Source organism: Acomys minous (assembly GCF_964271855.1).
Source record: "Acomys minous genome assembly, chromosome: 12".
NCBI lineage: Eukaryota > Metazoa > Chordata > Mammalia > Rodentia > Muridae > Acomys > Acomys minous.
The window spans coordinates 106,916,020-106,936,830 of NC_140493.1; the positions used below are offsets into that span (position 1 = coordinate 106,916,020).

Below are 20,811 nucleotides of genomic sequence, written 5' to 3' on the forward strand. Positions count from 1 at the left end.
GCTGGCCTCGAACTCACAGCGATCCGCCTGCCTCTGCCTCCCGAGTGCTGGGATTAAAGGCGTGCGCCACCACCGCCCGGCCAGAAAATATAATCTTAATTGTTTAGTTCTAGAATAGTAGAAAGATGGGAAGAGCAATGTAAAAAACAACCATATCCTCTCTAATGGATGCACTTATTCATGTACCTACTATTTGCTAGTTGTCTGATTAGTACCTGCTATGGTTTCAGGGACAAAAGTCTCTGCCCTCTGGAAGCTTCCATTCTACTAAGGTGAAGGGGTGAGGCACAGACAATGGGGGGAAGGAGCACAAGGGGCTTCTTGTTTTTGTGTTTGTTTTCTTTTTGAAGAAGGGTCTCACATAGCTCGTGCCTTGGCCTCTGTAGGTGAGAATGATCTAGAACCTCCCATTCCTTTCGTCTATGCCTCCTGTGTAGAGTTGGCCAGACCCCGGAAGGAGCATCAGTTTTAATTAAGGTCATCAGTGAAGGTCACGGTGAGAAATGAGGACACAGGGGATGTGAGGAACCCAGGACCACACAGGAAAGGGCACTCAGGGCAAAGGGGACAGAAAGCCCTGAGGCCGAGCAAACCTAGTGTGGTCAAAGCCGTGTGGAGAGGGGAGCTGAACCAGCCAAGGAAGCAAGAGAGATAACAGGACCAGGGGTGCGATGCAGGAAGGAATCAGGTGGTGAGCACCTGGTAAGCCCTCTGGGAGGACTCAGGATTTTAATCCAAAGTCAGGGAGAAGGTCACTGGAGATGGATGCCCCGCCAGGTTTGGCCTGCACCCTAAGAAAACATGGAGTTGCCGAACACTAAGACTGGGAGACACAGGGAAGAGGGGGAACTAGGAAGACTTGATCAAGCCATGGTTAAAATTCCTTCCTTCCTTCCTTCCCTTCTTGCTTCTTTTTTAAATCAAGGTCTGACCATGCCTAGTTTCTTTCTTGTTTATGTTATATGTGTGTGAGTATGTGCTTATGGGTATGTGCGCATGACCACTGGTTGCCATGGAGTGCAAAGGAGGCACCAGAGATGCGTATGGGTGGTTGTGAGAAACCCAACACTGGGTGTTGGGAATCAAACATGGCTCCTCTGGGCGGGGGGGGGGGGGGGGGTTGGGAAGTGAGCCTTTCAGATTGCTGAGCCTTCTCTTCAGCCCCATGTTTGAAATGTCAGTGTCCAAACGCAAAAGCCGAGTACACAGTTACGTGTAGGATTCTAGAGCCCTGGGAAATGTCTGTACTAGGGCTATGACATTGAGAGCCATTTTGCTGATAATATTTCAAGCCAAAAGATGAAGCCCAATGGCACAGTGGAAAGCACCAGAATACAAAACAAAACCCTTCTGCAGTTGGACTCAACATGCTCTCAGGCGGTGGTTCTCAGCCTTCCTAATGCTGTGGCCTTTTAATACAGCTCCTCATGTCATGACGACACCCAACAAATAAAAAACTCCATAATTTTACAACTGCTATGAGTTGAAATGTATCTATTTTTGGAGACAGGGGTTTGCCAAAGGGGTCATGACCCATAGGTTGAGAACCTCTGCACTAGTGTTAACTGTATACCCATTTATACTGCAGCGCTAGGCACAATAATCAAGCCATGGGTCAAAGTCCACTGACAGATGACTAGATAAAGAAGCTGTGATATATATATATATATATATATATATATATATATATATATATATATATATACACACACACACACACACACACACACACACACACACACAATTATATCCGCAGGAAAATACATTTAAAGGGAGATTATCATGCCAAAGAAAATAAGCCAGAATAAGAAAGACAAATAGCACATGTTTTCTCTCATGCACAAAATCTAGATTAAAATAAAACAAAATAGACACAAAAGTAGAAAGGGTATTTAGGAAGAGGGAGGGAACCAGTAGAAATGGGGGTGGGGGGGGAGATAATCATCCGACTACATGTAATACACACATGAAAAAATGACACAACAAACCCATTATTTTGTGTGATTTATTTTGAGATAGTGTCTGTCTCACTGTGCACGCCCGACTAGCCCAGAACATGCTATGTAGTCTAGGCTGTCCTTAAACTCACAGAGACCCACCTGCCTCTGTCTTCCAAGTAAAGAGACTAACGGTGTGCCTCACCACACGTAGAACTTGTGTCATTGTGTTCAAAAGTAAATTCTCTTCCTTTGAACTCAAGACTGTATCCGTCCACTTATAGCTACATCGACTCAAGCGTGGTGGAACATGCCTATAGTCCCAGTAAAAGAAAACCCCCCTTCTGTGGTCTAACTCAGAGTGCACTACATCAACGGTTCTCAACCTTGTAAACGCTGCGGCCCTTTAATACAGTTGCTCATGCTGTGGTGACCCCCCAACCGTGAAATTACTCTTGTTGCGGCTTCATAGCTGTACTTCTGCGGCTGCTGGGAATCATAATGTGAATATTTTTGGACATAGAGCCTGAGGCAAGAGGATCATTAGTTAGAGGGTCAGCCTTGGCTACATAGGGAAAGCCCACCCCCCAATCTCAAAATGCAGTAAGTGTTGTCAGCCTTCTATCGGAGGGGGGGGCTTGTCCCTTGCCTCCTCTTCACCTTTTCAGTCCCTCTGCCATTTCTGTTATTTCCTTCTGTGCCAGCTGTCGAGAGTCACCTCCTCCATCTGTTCTAAACAGTAGGTATCTTCTTTCCCCCCCCCCCTTCGGTTTCCTACTCCCATACTTGTTCTTCCCCCAAAGCCTTCCCTTGCTGAAACACATTCACAAGATGACGGCCCAGTTCCACCGTACATTCTCCTGAGCATCCAGGGCGGCCCTGTCTCTCAAAGACCAGCGGGACCCATCAGTGTGCCTGTCTTAAAGACCACACAGCCTCGCAATGGTCTGGAATTGTGTCTGGGACCGGGTTTTAAGGGCTCAATATTTCTGCCACAAAGGCACCACGACAACAGGGTAGTAAACAGATGACACCTTCTTGCTGGGTGCCGTTTCCTTAGAAAAAAATCACTTCTCCAGTTTGTCTAAGTATTTGCCCAAAGCACAAATCCGGATGCTCACCTGAAATCCAGAGGAGAAAGGAGACCAGCAGCGGCAGGTGCATCTTCTCACACCCGTTAGCCTTGGCGGAGCCTGCCAGTGAAAACAGGCTACATGCTCCACTCCTGTGGCTCCTGGGCCTCTGATTTCCCTCACTCTCACTCCAGCACTTCCTCCTAGTGATTAAAACCAAAAGAGGAAGGAGGCACAGTGAGTGAGATGTAATGCAAGAAGTCAGACTTGTGAAAAGGGTTTTTGAGAAACACTACCGGAGCCAGAGTGCCTTCTATGGAAAGAGAACTTGGGGGGGGGACCCCCAACTCTGTATATGTGTACCCAGTGACGCTGGATCCCCTCAGCTCTAGCCAGAGTTGCTGGAGCCCAGAAGGCCAGAGCCTCCATAGGTTGAAGGATGTCAGAAGAGAGATTCTAAAACAGTCTAGAATCGGGAGACAGAGAAAGCTGAGGAGATGTCGAAACCCAGCCTCATCATGCGTGGTGGGGACAACTGTAACCCAGAAATGTAAGAGGCAGAAGCAGGGGACTTGGAGGTTTGACAAGAACTTGAACTGCATAGCAAGTTTAAGGCTAGCCTGGGCTATATAGCGGTACCTATAGTGTTACTCAGTGGAAGAGCTCTCGCCTAACGTAAGCAAGACCCTGAGCTTGACCCTCAGCATCCCCACCCATTACAAAATTACAAGGAGAGGGGCTCAGATAATTAGGACATGTGATCAGGGGTCTACCTACCTACGTCAGAGAGGGTTCTGCTTTGAGAACACGCCTGTTGGTCTGCCCCAGCCCACTGGGTAGTAGATACGGACTTAACCTAAATTCCCCCAGAAGTTTAGTGAATATCCCAGGGCTACGCCGACACACAAAGGAACCACCTTGTTGTTCATAACCTCTAACCCTCGCTCCCACATCCCCCTCCCCCCGCAGCCCCACAGTAACCGTTTGACCAAATAAGAAAGGAAGAAAGGGCAGCTTTGATGGCCACTTTTCATTCTGACATCATGTCTACTCCATTTTACACACATACTTTTCCAGCAAGCCCTTAGAGAGGGGTCATTTTTGGTAGGTGCCGTACACACCCTGGCTTCACAGCGCCCTCAAGACCTGCCTGGCCAGGCTAACCAAAAGTGAGGAGGCGTGTGGGAGGGCTGTTTACATTGAAAACAACAGCTGCTGAAAAGCCACAGCTTTTCCAGGATGTGGCCAGAGGTGGACGTTTACGTTACATATTTCTAGACCATAAAGGAAAGGCCAAGAAGGGAGCAGGAGTCTTCGCTCACCACTGCTGATCAAACAGGTCTCTTCTCAGGGCACTGCACTGATGTACTGAGACAGGTGACCTCTGCAACGCGGAAGGGGAGTGCCTTTCAGGGACATGGTCAATAGACTGGGGGAGCCCTGAGAACCGAGGGCACACATGCTCATAGCGGGTCTAGGAATGACTTTTCCTTTCTTGGGCAAAGGTAGCAAAAAACAAAACAGCACAGAGAGAGGAGGGGTGCAGAGACAGAGAGAGAGAGAGAGAGAGAGAGAGAGAGAGAGAGAGAGAGAAAGACATAGAGAGAGAGGGAGAGAGGGAGAGAGAGAGAGAGAGAGAGAGAGAGAGAGAGAGAGAGAGAGAGAGAGAGAGAGATGTCTGTCTGTCTATCAGGAGCCTATGGCCAGATTCTATGGTTCTGATGAAGGGCCACCCTTTGAATTAAGAACACAGACTTACCTAAGCTATTGTGAGCGATAACAAGACTGCCCCTCAAACAACGGCCTCTGTGGATTCTGATAGAGGCAGGGTAGTCAAGAGTACAGAGTCCTCAAGAGCCACTAGAGGCCCAGATCTGCCTTGGTCATCGGTTTCCACATGTCTCAGTTACCTCCCAGGCTGTATGTCCCCATTGGTAAAAGAGGGCATTGAATCCATTCATGGTTGTGCACACCAGAGGATCAGGAGTTCGAGGCTATGTGCATGCAATCACCCTATAATAATAAATCTTAAAAAAATAACTGACATGATAGAACTGAAAACCCACAGAATGGCCAGGCGTGGTGGTGCACACCTTTCATCTCAGCACTCGGGAGACAGAGGCTGGCGGATCGCTGTGAGTTCGAGGCCAGCCTGGTCTACAAAGTGAGTCTAGGACAGCCAAGGCTACACAGAGAAACCCTGTCTTGAAAAAGAAAGAAAGAAAGGAAGAAACCCCCACAGAATGAAATCTCACAGTGACGAGCAGCAACCGTCAGCCACATGTTCTTGAACCTGTTCTCTAAATCCTGACCCTGCCATCATGACTCTGGCTCCCTGACCTCCTGCCCCTCTTCTTGGCTGCACTTAGTAGGGCTTCTAGACCTTTGTTCTATAGTCACTGAAGCTGAATTCACACCCCTAGCTGGATGGGGCTCCTTTCAAGACCCCACGCCAAATTCAGGATTCATAATTTGGAAACCCTTTTCTTCAAAAGGCCACAGGGTTGCATTAACTTCAGGTCTGAAGTAGATCTGCAGTGACCCCCTCCCTTGCACTCACATCCTTTTACCTCAGAGCTTTGTCTCAAAAGAGAGTCTGTTCCCTTTGACCGTAAGTCAAACTCGTGACCTGCTTTGCCTACTGTGACAGAGCAGAAGAGGAGTGTGCCAGCCTCCAGACCTACTTAGGGCCGCTATCTTTCTTGCTTCTCCCAGAAGCCTGTTGGCCTGCTGGCTGGGCACCAGAGACAAACAGCAGAACTGAGCTTCCCTGGTCACCAGCCAGCCGACCCCAGACATGCCAGGGAGCCCAGCTAAGGGCAGAATGGCCACCCAGACCAAGTGCTGAGTCAGATTGTACCCTTGACTTTGGAACAGTTCTCTGCAGCATTATAGTGATGGTAGAGAAAAGCTAGGAGGCCCTGGAAGCGAGATTTGCCCTTCTGCCTTCCAGCTGGAGCTGTCCCAGGCTCTGGTGCACTCTTCTATCTGGTTCTCTCACAGCACTTACCCATGGCTCCTCCCGCCTTCGTTCCCTCAGGTCCCGCCTCACTGTCTCCTCCACACTGTTCAGATCACAGCCATCCATGGAACTGTGCCGTTCTTTTAAAAACAGTACGTTTGTCTGGGTGACACAAGGTTAAGAGCACAGACTGCTCTTGGAAAGGCCTGAATTCGAGTCCCAATAACCACGTCTGGTGGCGAACAACCACCTGTAATTCCAATTCCACGGAATTTAATGGCCTCTTCTGGCTTCCATATGCACATGCCCATAAGCAGACATAGATATGATGTAATTAAAAATAAAATAAAGCCAGGTGGAGGTAGCGCACACCTTTAATCACAACACTTGGGAGGCAGAGGCAGGTGGATCTAGATCTCTGAGTTCAAGGCCAGCCTGGTCTACAGAATGAGTTCCAGGATAGCCAGGGTTACACAGAGAAACCCTGTCTTGAAAAACCAAATAAAAGGGGCTGGAGAGATGGCTCAGCGGTTAAGAGCACTGACTGCTCTTCCAAAGGACCCGGGTTCAATTCCCAGCACTCATATGGCAGCTCACAATTGTCTGTAACTCCAAGATCTGACAACCTTACACAGACATACATGTAGGCAAAACACCAATGCACACAAAATAAAAATAAGTTAATTAAAAAAAAGAAAAACCGGGGGCCGGGCTTGGTGGCGCACGCCTTTAATCCCAGCACTCGGGAGGCAGAGGCAGGCGGATCGCTGTGAGTTCGAGGCCAGCCTGGTCTACAAAGTGAGTCCAGGACAGTCAAGGCTACACAGAGAAACCCTGTCTTGAAAAACAAAAAAACAAAAAAAACAAAAAAAATTTAAAAAATTAAAAAATAAACAAAATAAACAAATAAAAATAAATACTTCAAAGTAGTACATTTATCCACATTACTAAAGTAGCACACTTATTTATTTTAGAAAACAAAGACAGCAGAAAGGAGGAAATTGATTGCCCCCTAATTTCACCACGAGAAATCATGCTTAATATTAAGGTTAATATTTCGTCCATCTAATCTCTTTCTACAGAGATGCATGGTCTGTCCTAGAAACCAGACAGGCACACTGATGTGAAGCTCACATCACCCCACATGTTACTGTCTGTCATGGGGAAAGCTGTCCTGTGAAACACTGTCACCAGGAAAGGAAGTGCTGATGGCCGGCCTTAGCACTCTAAGGGTTTGTGAACTCTGATGTGTGGTGGAAACAACGCCTGGCCCCGAAGATGCTCTATGTAGCACCCAAGGATCGGTCATAGCCATGCGTCTGTCCTGCCATGACGGACTCTTATCCCTCTGGGTCCACGAGGTCAAATAAGCCCTTCCTTCTAATAAGCTCCTCTGGTCGTGGTGTTTTATCGGAGCCCCAGAAAAGTAACTAACACATAACACAGCAACGCTTTTACCCTCTGACCCATCTCCCTGGCCCAGTTTTTCATTCACACATCTCTACTATTCATAGTCTAGGGTTGGTTTCCCTAAGACCTACTTGATGAGTTATTTCTTCTAATGAATGTTACTGTGGAGCCTCCTTATCATCTTGGTGTGTGTCTGTAAAAAGAGCCAAAAGAATTTGCATGGGGGGGGGGAAGAATTTGCATCGGCGGGGGGGGGGGGGGCGGGGGGAGGAATTTGCATCGGCAGCTTTGATATTGTTAGTTGCTCTCCTAAAGTTGGCTGGCTACCACTCTGAATGCCCACTCCCCAAACGCAAGCCAGGGTCACCCGTTCTCAAAGTTGTAAACATTATGTTGTCTGCCGGGCTCCTCTAGAGCTACACCGTGTATTCGCTGGCTTTTTGTCATTGTGATCAAAATGCCTAAATGGCTCATGAGAAGAAGGAATTTACTTTATTTAGCTCATGGCTTTGAAGAGTTAGGTCCACGGCCATTGGGTCCATGTGCTCGGGAAGAACACCAAGTGGTGGGAACGCGAAGCAGAGGCCACCCAGGAAGCAGAGACTGGGGAATATACCAGAACTCACCTGGCTTCCTCCTAGTTCCCTTCCATTCCATCTGGGGCTCTAACCCACGGCATGGCGCCACTCACATTCAGTATATGTCTGCCCAGCTCAGCTAATCCTTCCTGGAAATTCCCTCACAGGCTCACCCAGAGTGTGTCTTAGTAGCCCTCACATGTCCCAGTTAAAGTTGACGGTAAGGATTTACACTCACATAGCAGTTTGTTAAAAGAAATTGGCTTACATGATTGTGGTCACTGGTTAGTCCAAAGTCTAATATAGTGACAATATAGTGAAAGCCACCAAAGCCTGGACATTCTCCAGTGGGAGCTGAGGCTGCAGGCATGTGTGCATGTGTGTGTGCATGCATGTGTGTGCATGCAGATATGTGTGCATGTATACACACGCATGTGCTTGTGTTGGTATGCATGTGTGCATGTATACGTGTGTGTGCACATGTGCGTGCATGCGTGCGTGCGTGCGTGCGTGCATTTGATAAGATCACTGAGCAGCCCAGTTTAATCTCCAACTCACTACATAGCTCCAGTCTGGCCTCTACCTTGCAATCTTCCCGCCCCAGCCTTCTGAGGGCTGGTATTAGACACCTAAGCCAAGATGCTATAGTCTTGAAGTAAAATTTCTTTCCCCTTAAGGAAACCTGCTGTGGTTTTAAAGTCTTTTAACTGCACAGTTGAGGACCGCCGAAGTTGTGAGACTTCAAGTCAGCCGTAGGGAGACGTGAACCACATCAAGCTCCTCTGAGGCAACAGTGAAAGTGAAAGAGGGCTGAAGAACTGGAACCAGTGTCCAGCTGTACACACACACACACACACACACACACACACACACACACACACACACACCATGTGCATACCTGCCTGTTCACATACTTTGCTCACTATGCTATTGTGTTCTTTTTCTGGGAGCAGTTTGTGCTATGAAGGATGTTAGCTCTTTATCTGTCGTGTCTTATAATATTTTTCTCTCAGCCGTCTTTGTTTCAAATGTCTTCAGAACACCAGGACACCTGGGATTTGTTTGCTTGTTTCTGGGTTTGCTTTTGTTCTGTTTTGTTGAGACAGAGTTTCATAGAGCATAGGCTGCCCTTCAACTCCTGAACTTCATGTGTCTGCCTCCCAAATGCTGAGGTTATGGGAGTTTACCACCACATCTAGCTAGATGCATGGATGGCTTTGTTTTGGGAGTTTTTCTTGAGTATCTGTTTGTTTTTTTAAAAAAATTCTTATGTATCCCAAGCTGGCCTTGACCTCACTATGTAGACAAGGATGACTTTGAACTTCTCGTTCTCCTGCTGGACAGTGCTGGGCACTGAACCAAGAGCTTCCTGCATGCTAGGCAAGCGCTCTACTGCTGAGGCTCAGCCCTGCTCTACCACTGAGCCACAGTCCTGCTAGGCAAGCGCTCTACCGCTGAACCACAGCCCTGCTCCAGATAAATTGGCCCTGATGGCATCTGAATTTCTTTTCTGGTTAAGGAGATCATTCAAAGCCATTTTAGGAGCCAAGAGGGCCACCCATTCGCCTAGTTTCTAAATATTAACACTAAGCGATGGAGTCCAGGAAAGCAGCATTCAATGTTGGCCCAGAGCACAGGGAGGCCACCGTTGCTCTGGGATTTACTATGGGGCTCCTGCTTTAGCAAGAGTGTGACCCACAGGAGCTATAAAAAGAGCTTTGCATCTCTTGCAAAAAGGCTGCTGCTCATTTTGTCGCTGAGATGACTCTTACTGTCATATGTCTGGAGATAATGGTTGTTGGTCAAATAGACTTTATCATACAAATGCCACAGAAGCCTGTCTGGTTCCCATTTTGTCTTGACACCCAAGGAGTTAAACCAAATGTAATGTACTGATGGCTATCTGATCCTGGTGCTCTCCCCCCTCTCTCTTCCTCCCTTCCTCCCTCCCTCTCTTTCATTTCCTCCTTCCTTCCCTCCCTTCCCCCTCCTTTCCTCTGGCCCTGGCCCTTTCTCAGACACTATCTTTAACCACCCTTTAGCACACGTGGGTCTGCTATAAACTACCTCATATCCCATTTGTAAATGGGCGCGAGACAAAAGCAGACATTAATCAAATGACTTAAGAAAAGCGACCCAGCCCATGGTGGTGCACAACTTCACCTCTAGCACCTGGAAGGCAGAGGCAGGAGGATCAGGAATCCAAAGCCACCTGAGCCATGTGAGACAGAAGGAAGAGAGGAGGAAATGCAGGCAGTTAATGCAGAAGATTGGGCCAGAAGCAGGATTTATTAACTTTTTACTATTTATTAGTATTATGGTGTATGAGCACGGTGTGTGTGTGTGTGTGTGTGTGTGTGTGTGTGTAAGAGACAGACAGACAGACAGACAGACAGACAGACAGAGACAGACAGACAGAGACAGACAGACAGAGACAGACAGACAGAGACAGAGAGAGAGAGAGACAGACAGACAGACAGACAGAGACAGACAGACAGACAGACAGAGACAGACAGACAGAGAGAGAGACAGAGGGGGGGGCAGGCACACATGTGGAGATCAGAGAACAAAGTCAGTTCTCCTTCCACCTTTTCATGGTTCCCAGGGATCAAACTTGGTTTCTCAAGTTCGCAAGACAAGCACTTTACCCACGGAGCCATCTTGCTGGCTCAGCTTCATCAACTTAGTTCTTAATTAATCAATCAAAATTTCAGAAGCACTTTGGAAGGAAGAAAACACAGTAAGAGATCTGGACAATAGGGGCTAGAGAGATGATGGCTCAGCTGGTACAGGTGCCTGCTGCCAAGCCCAACTCCCTGAGTTCAATCCCAGAGAACAAACAACAAGGCAGAAGGAGCCGGGTGTGGTGGCGCACGCCTTTAATCAAGACAGGGTTTCTCCGTGTAGCCTTAGCTGTCCTGGACTCACTTTGTAGACCAGGCTGGCCTTGAACTCACAGAGATCCTCCTGCCTCCTGCCCCCTGCCTCCTCTGTTGGGATTAAAAGCATGTGTCACCATCAACCTGTTGTAATAACTTTCTATCTAAACTATGAACAGGTCTAAGGAAGGTTCTGGCTTTGAGGGAAAGTAATCAACAATGCCTGTTGTTGACCAGCTCAGAGCCCTCTGATTGCCCAAATTAAAAAGAAAAAAATTCTTGACAACCGGGCAGGATCAGCACATGTCTGTCACCCCAGCACTCGGGAGGTAGAGCCCAAAGAACCCCTAAACGCTTGAGGCCAACTTGGTCCACATAATGAGTTCTAGGGCATAACTACATAAGGAGACACTTTTAAAAAAATTAAAGTCTCTCAGCACAATTGTTAATATATTCTTTTTAGAAAGATTATTTTATTTTCTGTGCATGAACATATGTGCACCATGTGTGTGCCTGGTGTCCATAGAGATCAGAAAAGGGCATCAGATCCCCTGAAACTAGAGTTATGGTAGTTGTCAGCCGCCTTGTGGGTGCTGGGAACCAGACTTGGATCCTCTGCCAGAGTACTAAGTGCTCTTAATTACTGAGCCACCTCTCCACGCCCATTAGTAGATTCCTGCTGTTAAAAAGACCAAGTGAGGGGGCTGGAGAGATGGCTCAGTGGTTAAGAGCGCTGCCTGCTCTTCCTGAGGTCCTGAGTTCAATTCCCAGCAACCACATGGTAGCTCACAACCATCTATAATGAGATCTGGTGCCCTTTTCTGCAGATAAAGCAGTCATATGCAATAAATAAAATAAACAAATCTTTAAAAAAAGAAAGAAAGAAAGAAAGACCAAGTGAGATGCCAGGTGTGGTGGCGCACGCATTTAATCCCAGCACTCGGGAGGCAGAGGCAGGCGGATCGCTGTGAGTTCGAGGCCAGGCTGGTCTACAAGGCGAGTCCAGGACAGGCAAGGCTAACACAGAGAAACCCTGTCTCAAAAAACAAAGCAAACAAACAGACAATAACAACAAAAGACCGAGCGAGAGTAGGCCCCGCCCAAGCCTGAGTCTCCAGTCCCTGTTAAGTCGACAAAGATCCCACGACAAGACTGCTGGCTTCCTCACCCCGTAGAGGAAAAGGGGCACAAGAAGAAATGATTGAGTCTGCCATGTCCTCTAGGAAGTGAAGCAGGGCCTGCAGGCTCTTCTAGACCATTCTCTCTAGGAAGTTCAGTGTGAGATGCAAATTAGCAAAGCCACTATTTATAATGCATGAATGATGCCCTTTAACCCAGGAGGAAATGAAAGCCCAGTTGAATTTAGAAGCTGAAGAGCCACAGTCAGGAGACATCCAAAAGCAACATCACACAGACTGTGCCAAGCTCAACCTACGCTGATGTGGATTCCCTTCCATGCCAGTCAAGCAGAAAAGTGGCAGGGCACACGGCCTGACCCCAAGAGGCCTTAGCAGTCTCTCTGCTCCTGTGTCTTTGTGAATGCAGATGAAGTTTGCCTCTCTTGGGCCTTCCAGAACCCTCCAGTAATCCCCTTTAGAAAGAGTCTACTGCCCAGCTGGAAATCAAGGCTTTTTTGTCTTCTCGTCCATCCTGCACTGAGAGCCCCTGGACGTGGCCTCATAGTTCATGGGCGGTTCTATCCCACGGCTTACGATTGACTCCCTTTGGAATATTTGCCCAAGTTTCCCGGCTGGTTCTCACCCTGTTTCCTCTCAGCGCTGACATCCCAGTGGAGTGCGACCTTTGTCCCGTTTCCTAAAACCCTCCTCTCTCTGGGATGCTGCCCTCTCCATGGGTTTGTTCCAGGGTCAGCTGGGAAATATTCCCAAGACTTGCCACAGGCATCCTGATCTTGCTTTCCACACCTGGGTCTTTTTGGACTAGCGCACACGGGAGGTGCATCCTGTTATCTGGCCTTCCGAGGAGCAGACACCAAAATGAAATGGGTCAGGATTTTATCGAGGGAAATAAATGCCTATATGAGAAATGAGGTAGATGCTGGGAGGCCAGGGGACGTGTCTGACATTGGTCAGAATCCCAGGGGCAGCGGTCCTCCAACTGACATCAGCTGTTAGAGGAGTCCAGTGTCCCCACAAGAACAGGCAGACAGTGTCCCCACCATGCTCTCTGCCTTTGCCTAAGGATTATCCATGGGTCATGTGGCCCCAGTGCAAACACAGCAAGTGTGGATGTCAGAGCACAGCAGGAGGGCCCCCCATCAGATAAGCTGGGATGGGTGGGAATCTGAGGTTATCTAGGTACTATGAACTTGGTTTGGGATTGTTTTCTTTTGTACCCTTCAATACAAATCAGGAGTGTGTGTGTGTGTGTGTGTGTGTGTGTGTGTGTGTGTGTGTGTTGCCAGGGGTGTGGCACATGCCACAGTGTAGGTGTGGAGGTCAAAAGACATCTTGCTAGAGTCTCTCCTTTTACCCAGTAGGTACTAGGAATTGAACCCAGGTTGTTGTTAGGCTTGGTGGCAGTCCCCTTTACCTGCTGAGCCACCTCATAAGCCCTATATGTATACTTTCATATTGGTATACATATATCTATATATGTATTTGTGTATTATATATGTATATCTCTGTGTTTTGGCTGACAGGCTGTATATCTCTGTGCACTGTATAGAAATGTATGCCAGAATTTTTAATATTTATATGTGTTGTCTGTGTTTGGGTACTCTATATGTGTGTAGGAGTGAGAGAGCGAGGAGGTATATGAATGTGTGCATGTGTGTTCACGCACACACCACCTCCTGCAGTCACAACTAACCCACCTGGAGTCCTCACCCTGTCCCTGTGGCTGCTTTTCAGACCATCCTGGTTGGTGACAGTGGCGTTGGGAAGACATCTTTACTGGTTCAGTTCGACCAGGGAAAGTTCATCCCCGGCTCATTCTCAGCCACCGTGGGCATCGGCTTCACAGTAAGTACTCAAAGCCCCTGCCAGCTCTGGAGTCCCAGTAATGTACGTCAGGGTCCAGCCGGAAATAGGCCGGTGCTCATATGAGACAGGTAAAAGAATCTGAGTAAACAGACCATCTCCAGAGATGCAGGCCAGTTGATGAGGACTGGAAGGGGCTTTGGTCTTGGGTGGTGTGGAGGCGCCATTCCACTTTGAGATAAAAGACCAACAACACAGGGGTATGTGGATGTAAACCCTCAGGTTAACCCCACAGCAGCAAAGAATCTGGAAGGGCTAAAAAAATGACAATACAATGTGCAAACAGCACGGCCACATGGGTTGAGAGGCAGCAAGCAAGAACTGAAGTCTGGCTTTTAGCTCTTGCTCTCTCCTAGGACACAGCACTGGGGATGTGGAGGAGAGGTGAATGCGGGAGAGGGGGTGAATAGATGGGAAGTAGAGTCAGGCTCCTTCCCCCACAGTTCTCCACAGACTAGCAGCCCTGCTTTGCCATACACTCTCACCTCCCTGACCTTCCCAAAGCTGCACATACTCTCTGATTCCCTTGAATTCTTGGAATAAACTTCCATAGGCTTCCCCCTTTCTGATGCTGCTGGGTCTCCAGAGTCATAGCATTTCAGAGACTGGGAGAGCAGGTATCCCTTCTTGGACAGTGTGGGAGTTTGAAAACCCCCAGTTAAGGCTGGAGAGGTGGCTCAGAGGTTAAGAGGTCCTAAGTTCAATCCCCAGCAACCACACGGTGGCTCACACCATTTATAATGAGATTTGGTGCTCTCTTCTGGGCATACAGGCAAAATACTATATACTTAATAAATAAATATATCTTTTTATATAAATTTACTTTAATTTATTTAATTTTACTTTGTGCGTCGGTATAAGGGTATCAGATCCCTTGGAACTGGAGTTACAGACAATTGCAAGTTGCCATGAGGATGCTGGGAATCAAACCCAGGTCCTTCAGAAGAGAAGACAATGCTCTTAACCACTGAGCCATCTCTCTAGCCCCATAAATAAATATTTTAAAAGAAAGAAAGAAGGAAAAAAAAGAAGAAAGAAAACCTCTAGACAAACCAAAGCACAGGGCCTGTGAGGTCACATTTGAGGCAGGGACATAACATTTACACTGGTGAAAAAAGAGAGAAGGAAAGCCAAAAATGGGCTTTCCCAAGAGGTCAGAAGGAGGAAGACAAGGGTCCTGCCTGGACACAGCTACAGGTGACTGCCCAGGAGGTAAGTGGGAAGGGCCAGCTGGCCAGCTTATGAGCCGCTTGAGCTAGAACCTGTCTCAAAACACCAGCACCCATGTGCTCCCAAAACTAGCACGAGTTGAGCCCTGGCCTTCTCTAGGAAGAAGGCAGAAAAAGGCAGAGCCGAGTCTCAGATGGCCAAGGCTTTTTGGACAGTCCCCAAGGCTTTGGGTCAGCTTGTCTGGAGATGAGATGTGAGCCTACTCCAGCCAATGTCACTCTGCCTCCCAGACACACCCACACCTTTTCACTTACCCTTGCACCTGACTTTGGGAGCAGAGTAGGCAATCCCAGGTCCGAAAATTCTGATACACACACTCACAGGGTATCTTCTCTGAACTTGTCTACTAGTTTGGCAAGAAAACTAAGGCAAGTCTATGAGCAAGAAGAGTGAATTTAGTCAGACGGAGAAAGCCAAGCAACCCAGGCAGGGTGAGAGAAGTCTCCTGCTAACCTTGGGGACAGCCTTCTATATCCTCCGCTGTGCTTAGGCCAGGCCAGCATCCAGACAGTTGGCAGCTCGAGTGAAACTTGCGCCTGGGGACACTGGGACAAGGTCAAGAGCAGGACCTTGAACCACAAACAAGCACAACCACGTTCCACAACTGGGACCCAAATCCAGGGAGATCCCCACAACAGCGGGCAGGCTAACCACATGTGGCTAGGAACCATATAGAGGAAACGTGATGGGGTCCAGCCATAGCCTGACTGTGAGCATACTCATTCCTTTTACTACTGCTCTGTTGAGTGCCAAGAACCCTCCACTTGCTCCTGGTCCATCCCCCTACCCAAAACATCTGGATCTTTGCACAGCAGCTCTCCCCGCCCCCATCCCTCTGAACAAGGATGCTAAAGGATATTGGGTGTTCTTCAAACACTGGTCCCTAGAGATACAGGCTGTAAAATCCTTGCTTATTGACCTGTCACTCAGTGAGATACTTTAATTTTTATTATTTTTCTTTATGTGTATGGATGGTCCCTGCATGTGTGTCTCTGTGCCTAGGGCCCATGAAGACCAGAAGAAGGTATTGATTCCTCTGGAACACATCTTTATTGTCCCCACATTTTTTTAAATCATAATTTTGGTCTTCCAAGCTCTCACCACAATCACCTACTGAGGTCAGTTTATAGCACTCTAGCGCCTTTGCTAGCCCACATCTCCAAACTTGCAAATCCTTCCTGCAAATCGGTTCCAAAGACAAAGACTCTCACAGTTAGGTTAGTCACAGCAGCATCCCCACTCCTGGTACCAACTTTATGCATTAGACCTTTCATCACTTTAGCTTTAAAAAGCTGCCATAAACAACTTGAGCAAAGGTTTATTTTGACTCACAATTTCAGACCTTCTGTTGTGGTCCCTTGGCTCTGTTGACTCTGGGGTCACATGGCAGGTAGGAAGCAGGGAGAGAGAGATCAAATATAGCTTTTAAAGTATAAACCTGTGGCCTACTCTCTCCAGATAGGTCTTACCTCCTAAAAATTCTTCCATCTCCCAAAATAATGCCACTGGCTAGGGACCGAGTATTTTCTAAAAAGAAATTTATACAAGGACATTTCAGCACTCAGGAGACAGAGGCAGGCAGATCACTGTGAGTTTGAGGCCAGACTGGTCTACAAAGCGAGTCCAAGACAGTCAAGGATACACAGAGAGACCCTGTCTCAAAAAACCATTTTAAAAATCAAATCAAAACACATTCACCTTTCCAACCGACCCCTGTCCCATTGCAAGTCAGGTTGTCCTTGTTACAACTTGTCTTTATTTTCCCAAGACTCTGCAGTTTCACCTAAACAGTGATGCAAAATTTACCTCCAAAAGCCTTCCCCGTGTCCATCTCCCATCATCGCACTATTTCCTGTTAAATTTTAAACTCCTCATCTTCAGCTCCAGGTAGCACAAGAGACCATGGCTCTTAACACCCATTTGGTGTGTGTAAAAGCCTGCAGAGGTGCCATTTGTAGCAGTACACACCAGTAGGATTTGCTGAAGGAGGCAGAGGCAGGAAGATCATGAATTTGAGGCCAGCCTGGGCTACATAGTTTGGGGCTAGAGGGATGACTCAGAGGTTAAGAGCACTGGCTGCTTTTTCAGAGGTCCTGAGTTCAGTTCTCAGCAACCACATGGTGGGTCATAGACATCTATAATGAGATGTGGCGCCCTCTCCTGGCCTGCAGGTACACATGCAGGCAAAGTACTGTATACAAAATAAATAAATAAATAAATAAATAAATAAATAAATAAATAAATCTTTTTTTTTTTAACTGCAGAGGCTGCTTGGGCAGGATCAGAATAGGGACACAGAGCCTGTATTTTGACATGAACTGGGAGCCATGAACTGGGTGATCTATGCACCACAGTTTGCCAAACCTGAGTGTTGATCTTGTTGCTCCAGCCTCTACCCTAGGCTCCCCTCCACATCTGGGCCCTGCAGATACTGGGCTATGTGGTTCACAGCCTCGGGGCTCTCTTCAGCCCACCTGCATGTCTGGGAGGAACCCAGTGTTCCTCTAAAGAGGCAGTAGAAGCACCAGTGTCACTGGTCCATCCTGTGTCAAGAAGGCTGTGTGAGGCGGGCGTGGTGGCACATGCCTGTAATCCCAGCACTCTGGAGGCAGAGGCAGGTGGATTGCTGTGAGTTCAAGGCCAGCCTGGTCTACAAAGTGAGTCCAGGACAGCCAAGGCTAACACAGAGAGACCTTGTCTCGAAAAAAAAAGAAGAAGAAGAAGAAGGCTGTGTGAGCCGGGCAGTGGTGGTGCACGCCTTTAATGCCAGCAGTGGGAGGCAGAGGCAGGTAGATCTCTGTGAGTCTGAGGCCAGGCTTTCTACAAAGCTACTCCAGGACAACCAAGGTTACACAGAGAAATCTTGTCTTTAGAGAAAAAAAAAAGTTGTGTGTGGGGCTGGAGAGATGGCTCAGAGGTGAAGAGCACTGATTGCTCATCCAGAGGTCCTGAGTTCAATTCCCAGCAACCACATGGTGGCTCATAACCATGTATAACGTGATCTAATGCCTTTTTCTATCATGCAGGCAAGCACTGTATACATAATAAATAAATAAATCTTGAAAAATATTTTTTATAAAAGTTGTGTGGGTGTGTGGGCTGTGACCTTAGCCCAGTAGGGCAGGGGCTTCTGATTGGAGAGTGATGTGGTGTGTATGCGCACTTCACATCTGGTGGGGGGACATGAGAGAGGCTGGGTAATTTATAGTGTTTTATATTTGAAGGTGGTTTGGGCATCAAGTAAGGATGTGAGAGATATGGGGTCAGTTTGAGGGCCTATGGGCACTGATCTGTTTTATGTGTTTGTAGCCTAGTGAAAAATTCTCTCTGAAGTTTCCATGTGGTGACAGATATGCATCTGTTTGGAGTGAAGTAAGGTATGTGTCTAGGAGTCGTGTAAGACACCGTATGCTTGTGCTATGGCAAGAAATGTGTGTTATGATGTTACATACTATGCGGTACATAGTATGTGTTTGTTTGTAGTATGACGCTTGTATGTTAAGGGGTGATGTGAGGAGAGCATATGAGGCATGTCAGTGTCAGAGTGTGTGACTGTGGTATGACACGAGGTGTGAGCAGCCACAGGAGAGAATCAGGCTGCCAGGGCATGTACACAGAGCAGGAAGCCTGGGTGTTGTGTTCTCATCACCCCCTCTCCTGAAGGCCACATAGAGGGATCCCCTGCCCTTTGGTGAGCCCCTCTGCCACACAGCACCACTCTTGCTTCTGGCTCACTCAAGACTGCCCTTGAACACACCCAAGAGACTGCAGTATCCCAGGGGTCGGTCGATGCATGATGTATTCACACTGCACTGCCTCCTGCTGCAGACTCAGGGAACATAGCCCAGAGGTACTAACAAGCATCACCCAGAAAGAGGACTGCACTCTCCCAGATCTCTGTAAGAATGCTTTTTATCAGCTGGGAATGGTGGTGCACGCCTTTAATCAGGAGGCAGAGGCAGTCGGATTGCTGTGGTGAGTTCAAGGCCAGCCTGGTCTACAAATTAAGTCTAGGACAGCCAAGTAGAAGGAGAGAGAAACTGTGTTTTGTTTAGATCACAAGTTGGGGATGAGAAAAAGACTTGTGAGAGAGCAGGTGATGTTTATCCCCTTAGAAGTTGAACCACTATGTGGGGGAGGTTGGTTATTAACCAGCTGGAAAACATTCTTGAACAAATTCTGAGAGGAGGTATGAATATGAGCCAAAAACAAGAGGCGGGGACTCTGGAGACTTGGGATAGTTTTGGCTGTTCATCGCTCCACTTCAAGACGCTCCTAGAGAGAACCGCCAGAGGGAAAGCTTCGGGGCTCAGTGCTCCTGCTGAGGTTCTGGGGTCTGGTTACTCCAGGTTCCAGCAGAAGAAATCCTGCTGATTACGCCAGGAGAATTGTTCCTTGGAACTGATATCCTTATGGTTTGTTATTGTAGTCTTTAATCCTCTTCTCCTATTGTTTTGGTTAGTTGGGTTATAAGTGATGTACGCTCAGTTAATAAGTGTGTAATAAAATATATTTGTTAAGAAAATTGAGCCTACAGCCAAGACTGCACAGAGAAACCCTGTCTCGGAAAAACAAAAACAAACAAACAAAAAAAAAATGCTTTTCTCTCTGTTGTCTCTGGAGGTGCCTGGTCTGCTCCAAGTCAAACCCACCCTATTTCCTGTGACTTACTTCCTCCAGCGAAGCCCCAACCTCTTGAAGCATCTACCTCCTCCCAAAATAATATGGAACCAACAACACAAACCAAAGTCCCAAACGAAGGTGTCGGCAGTATCACTGTAGAATTCTCCCAGCTTCCATTAGCTCCAGGCATCACTCGTGCTCCTTGGAGCCATCAAATATTCCTGTCCCTGCCTTGGTCCACACAAGGCTGTCTTCTCCCCATTCGCCTTAAGTCCTTTCTCACATCACAGTCACATTGGACTAGGGGCTTGTCGCAGTTACTGCTCCTCCTGTTGCCATGATAAAATACTCTGACACAAACAACTCGTTAAGAAAGGAAGTTTGAGGGCTGGGAGAGATGGCTCAGAGGTGAAGAGCACTGGCTGCTCTTCCAGAGGTCCTGAGTTCAAATCCCAGCAACCACATGGTGGCTCGCAATCATCTAGAATGTGATCTAATGCCCTCTTCTGGCCTGCAGGTATACATGCAGGCAGAGCACCGTATGTATGTGTATATATATATATATTTTTTTTTTGGGGGTTTTTTTTTTTGAGACAGGGTTTCTCTGTGTAGCCTTGGCTGTCCTGGACTCGCTTTGTAGGCAAGGCTGGCCTCGAACTCACAGCGATCTGCCTGCCTCTGCCTCCCGAGTGCTGGGATTAAAGGCGTGCGCCACCACGCCCGGCGAGCACTGTATATTTAATAAGTAAAAAAATCTTTTAAGAAGAAAGGAAGGAAGGAAGGAAGTTTGGGGGTTGTGTCATGTCCATCATGTTGGGGAAGTCCCAGCAGCAGGAGCCTGAGGCAGCTGGTCACCTTGCAGCCACTAACAAGCTGCTGAGAGTGTGATGGGTGTCTGAGCTCAGCTGCTTCCTCTCTTATGCTGCCCTCCTCCCTCCTCTAGAGTAGGTCTTCCTAATCAAGACAGGTCACAGTCACGCCCACAAGCTCACCTCCCAGATAGTTCTTGGACCTGCCAAGTGGATGGCCAATGTTACCCAGCCCGGGACTCCTATTCTGGTATGGCCTGATTCTAACTTACATCTGTAATGATCCTGTTGCCAAGGAAGGTCAGATT

At 47.8% G+C, this 20,811-nt stretch overlaps 2 protein-coding genes across 4 annotated transcripts in view; one reads left to right on the forward strand and one right to left on the reverse strand.

Moving 5' to 3' along the window:
- Positions 1-20,811, forward strand: part of RAB37 (RAB37, member RAS oncogene family) — a 63,345-nt gene that overhangs the window by 32,889 nt on the left and 9,645 nt on the right. For both annotated transcript variants that reach the window (XM_084750236.1, XM_084750238.1), the window contains exon 2: positions 13,713-13,823. In XM_084750236.1, coding sequence (XP_084606362.1) covers positions 13,713-13,823 — 111 coding nt within the window. The remainder of the gene's footprint in view (positions 1-13,712; positions 13,824-20,811) is intronic.
- CD300LF (CD300 molecule like family member f) overlaps positions 1-20,811 on the reverse strand; it is a 38,172-nt gene that overhangs the window by 13,268 nt on the left and 4,093 nt on the right. For both annotated transcript variants that reach the window (XM_084750235.1, XM_084750234.1), the window contains exon 2: positions 3,059-3,213. In XM_084750235.1, coding sequence (XP_084606361.1) covers positions 3,059-3,101 — 43 coding nt within the window. In that variant the 5' untranslated portion in view covers positions 3,102-3,213. The remainder of the gene's footprint in view (positions 1-3,058; positions 3,214-20,811) is intronic.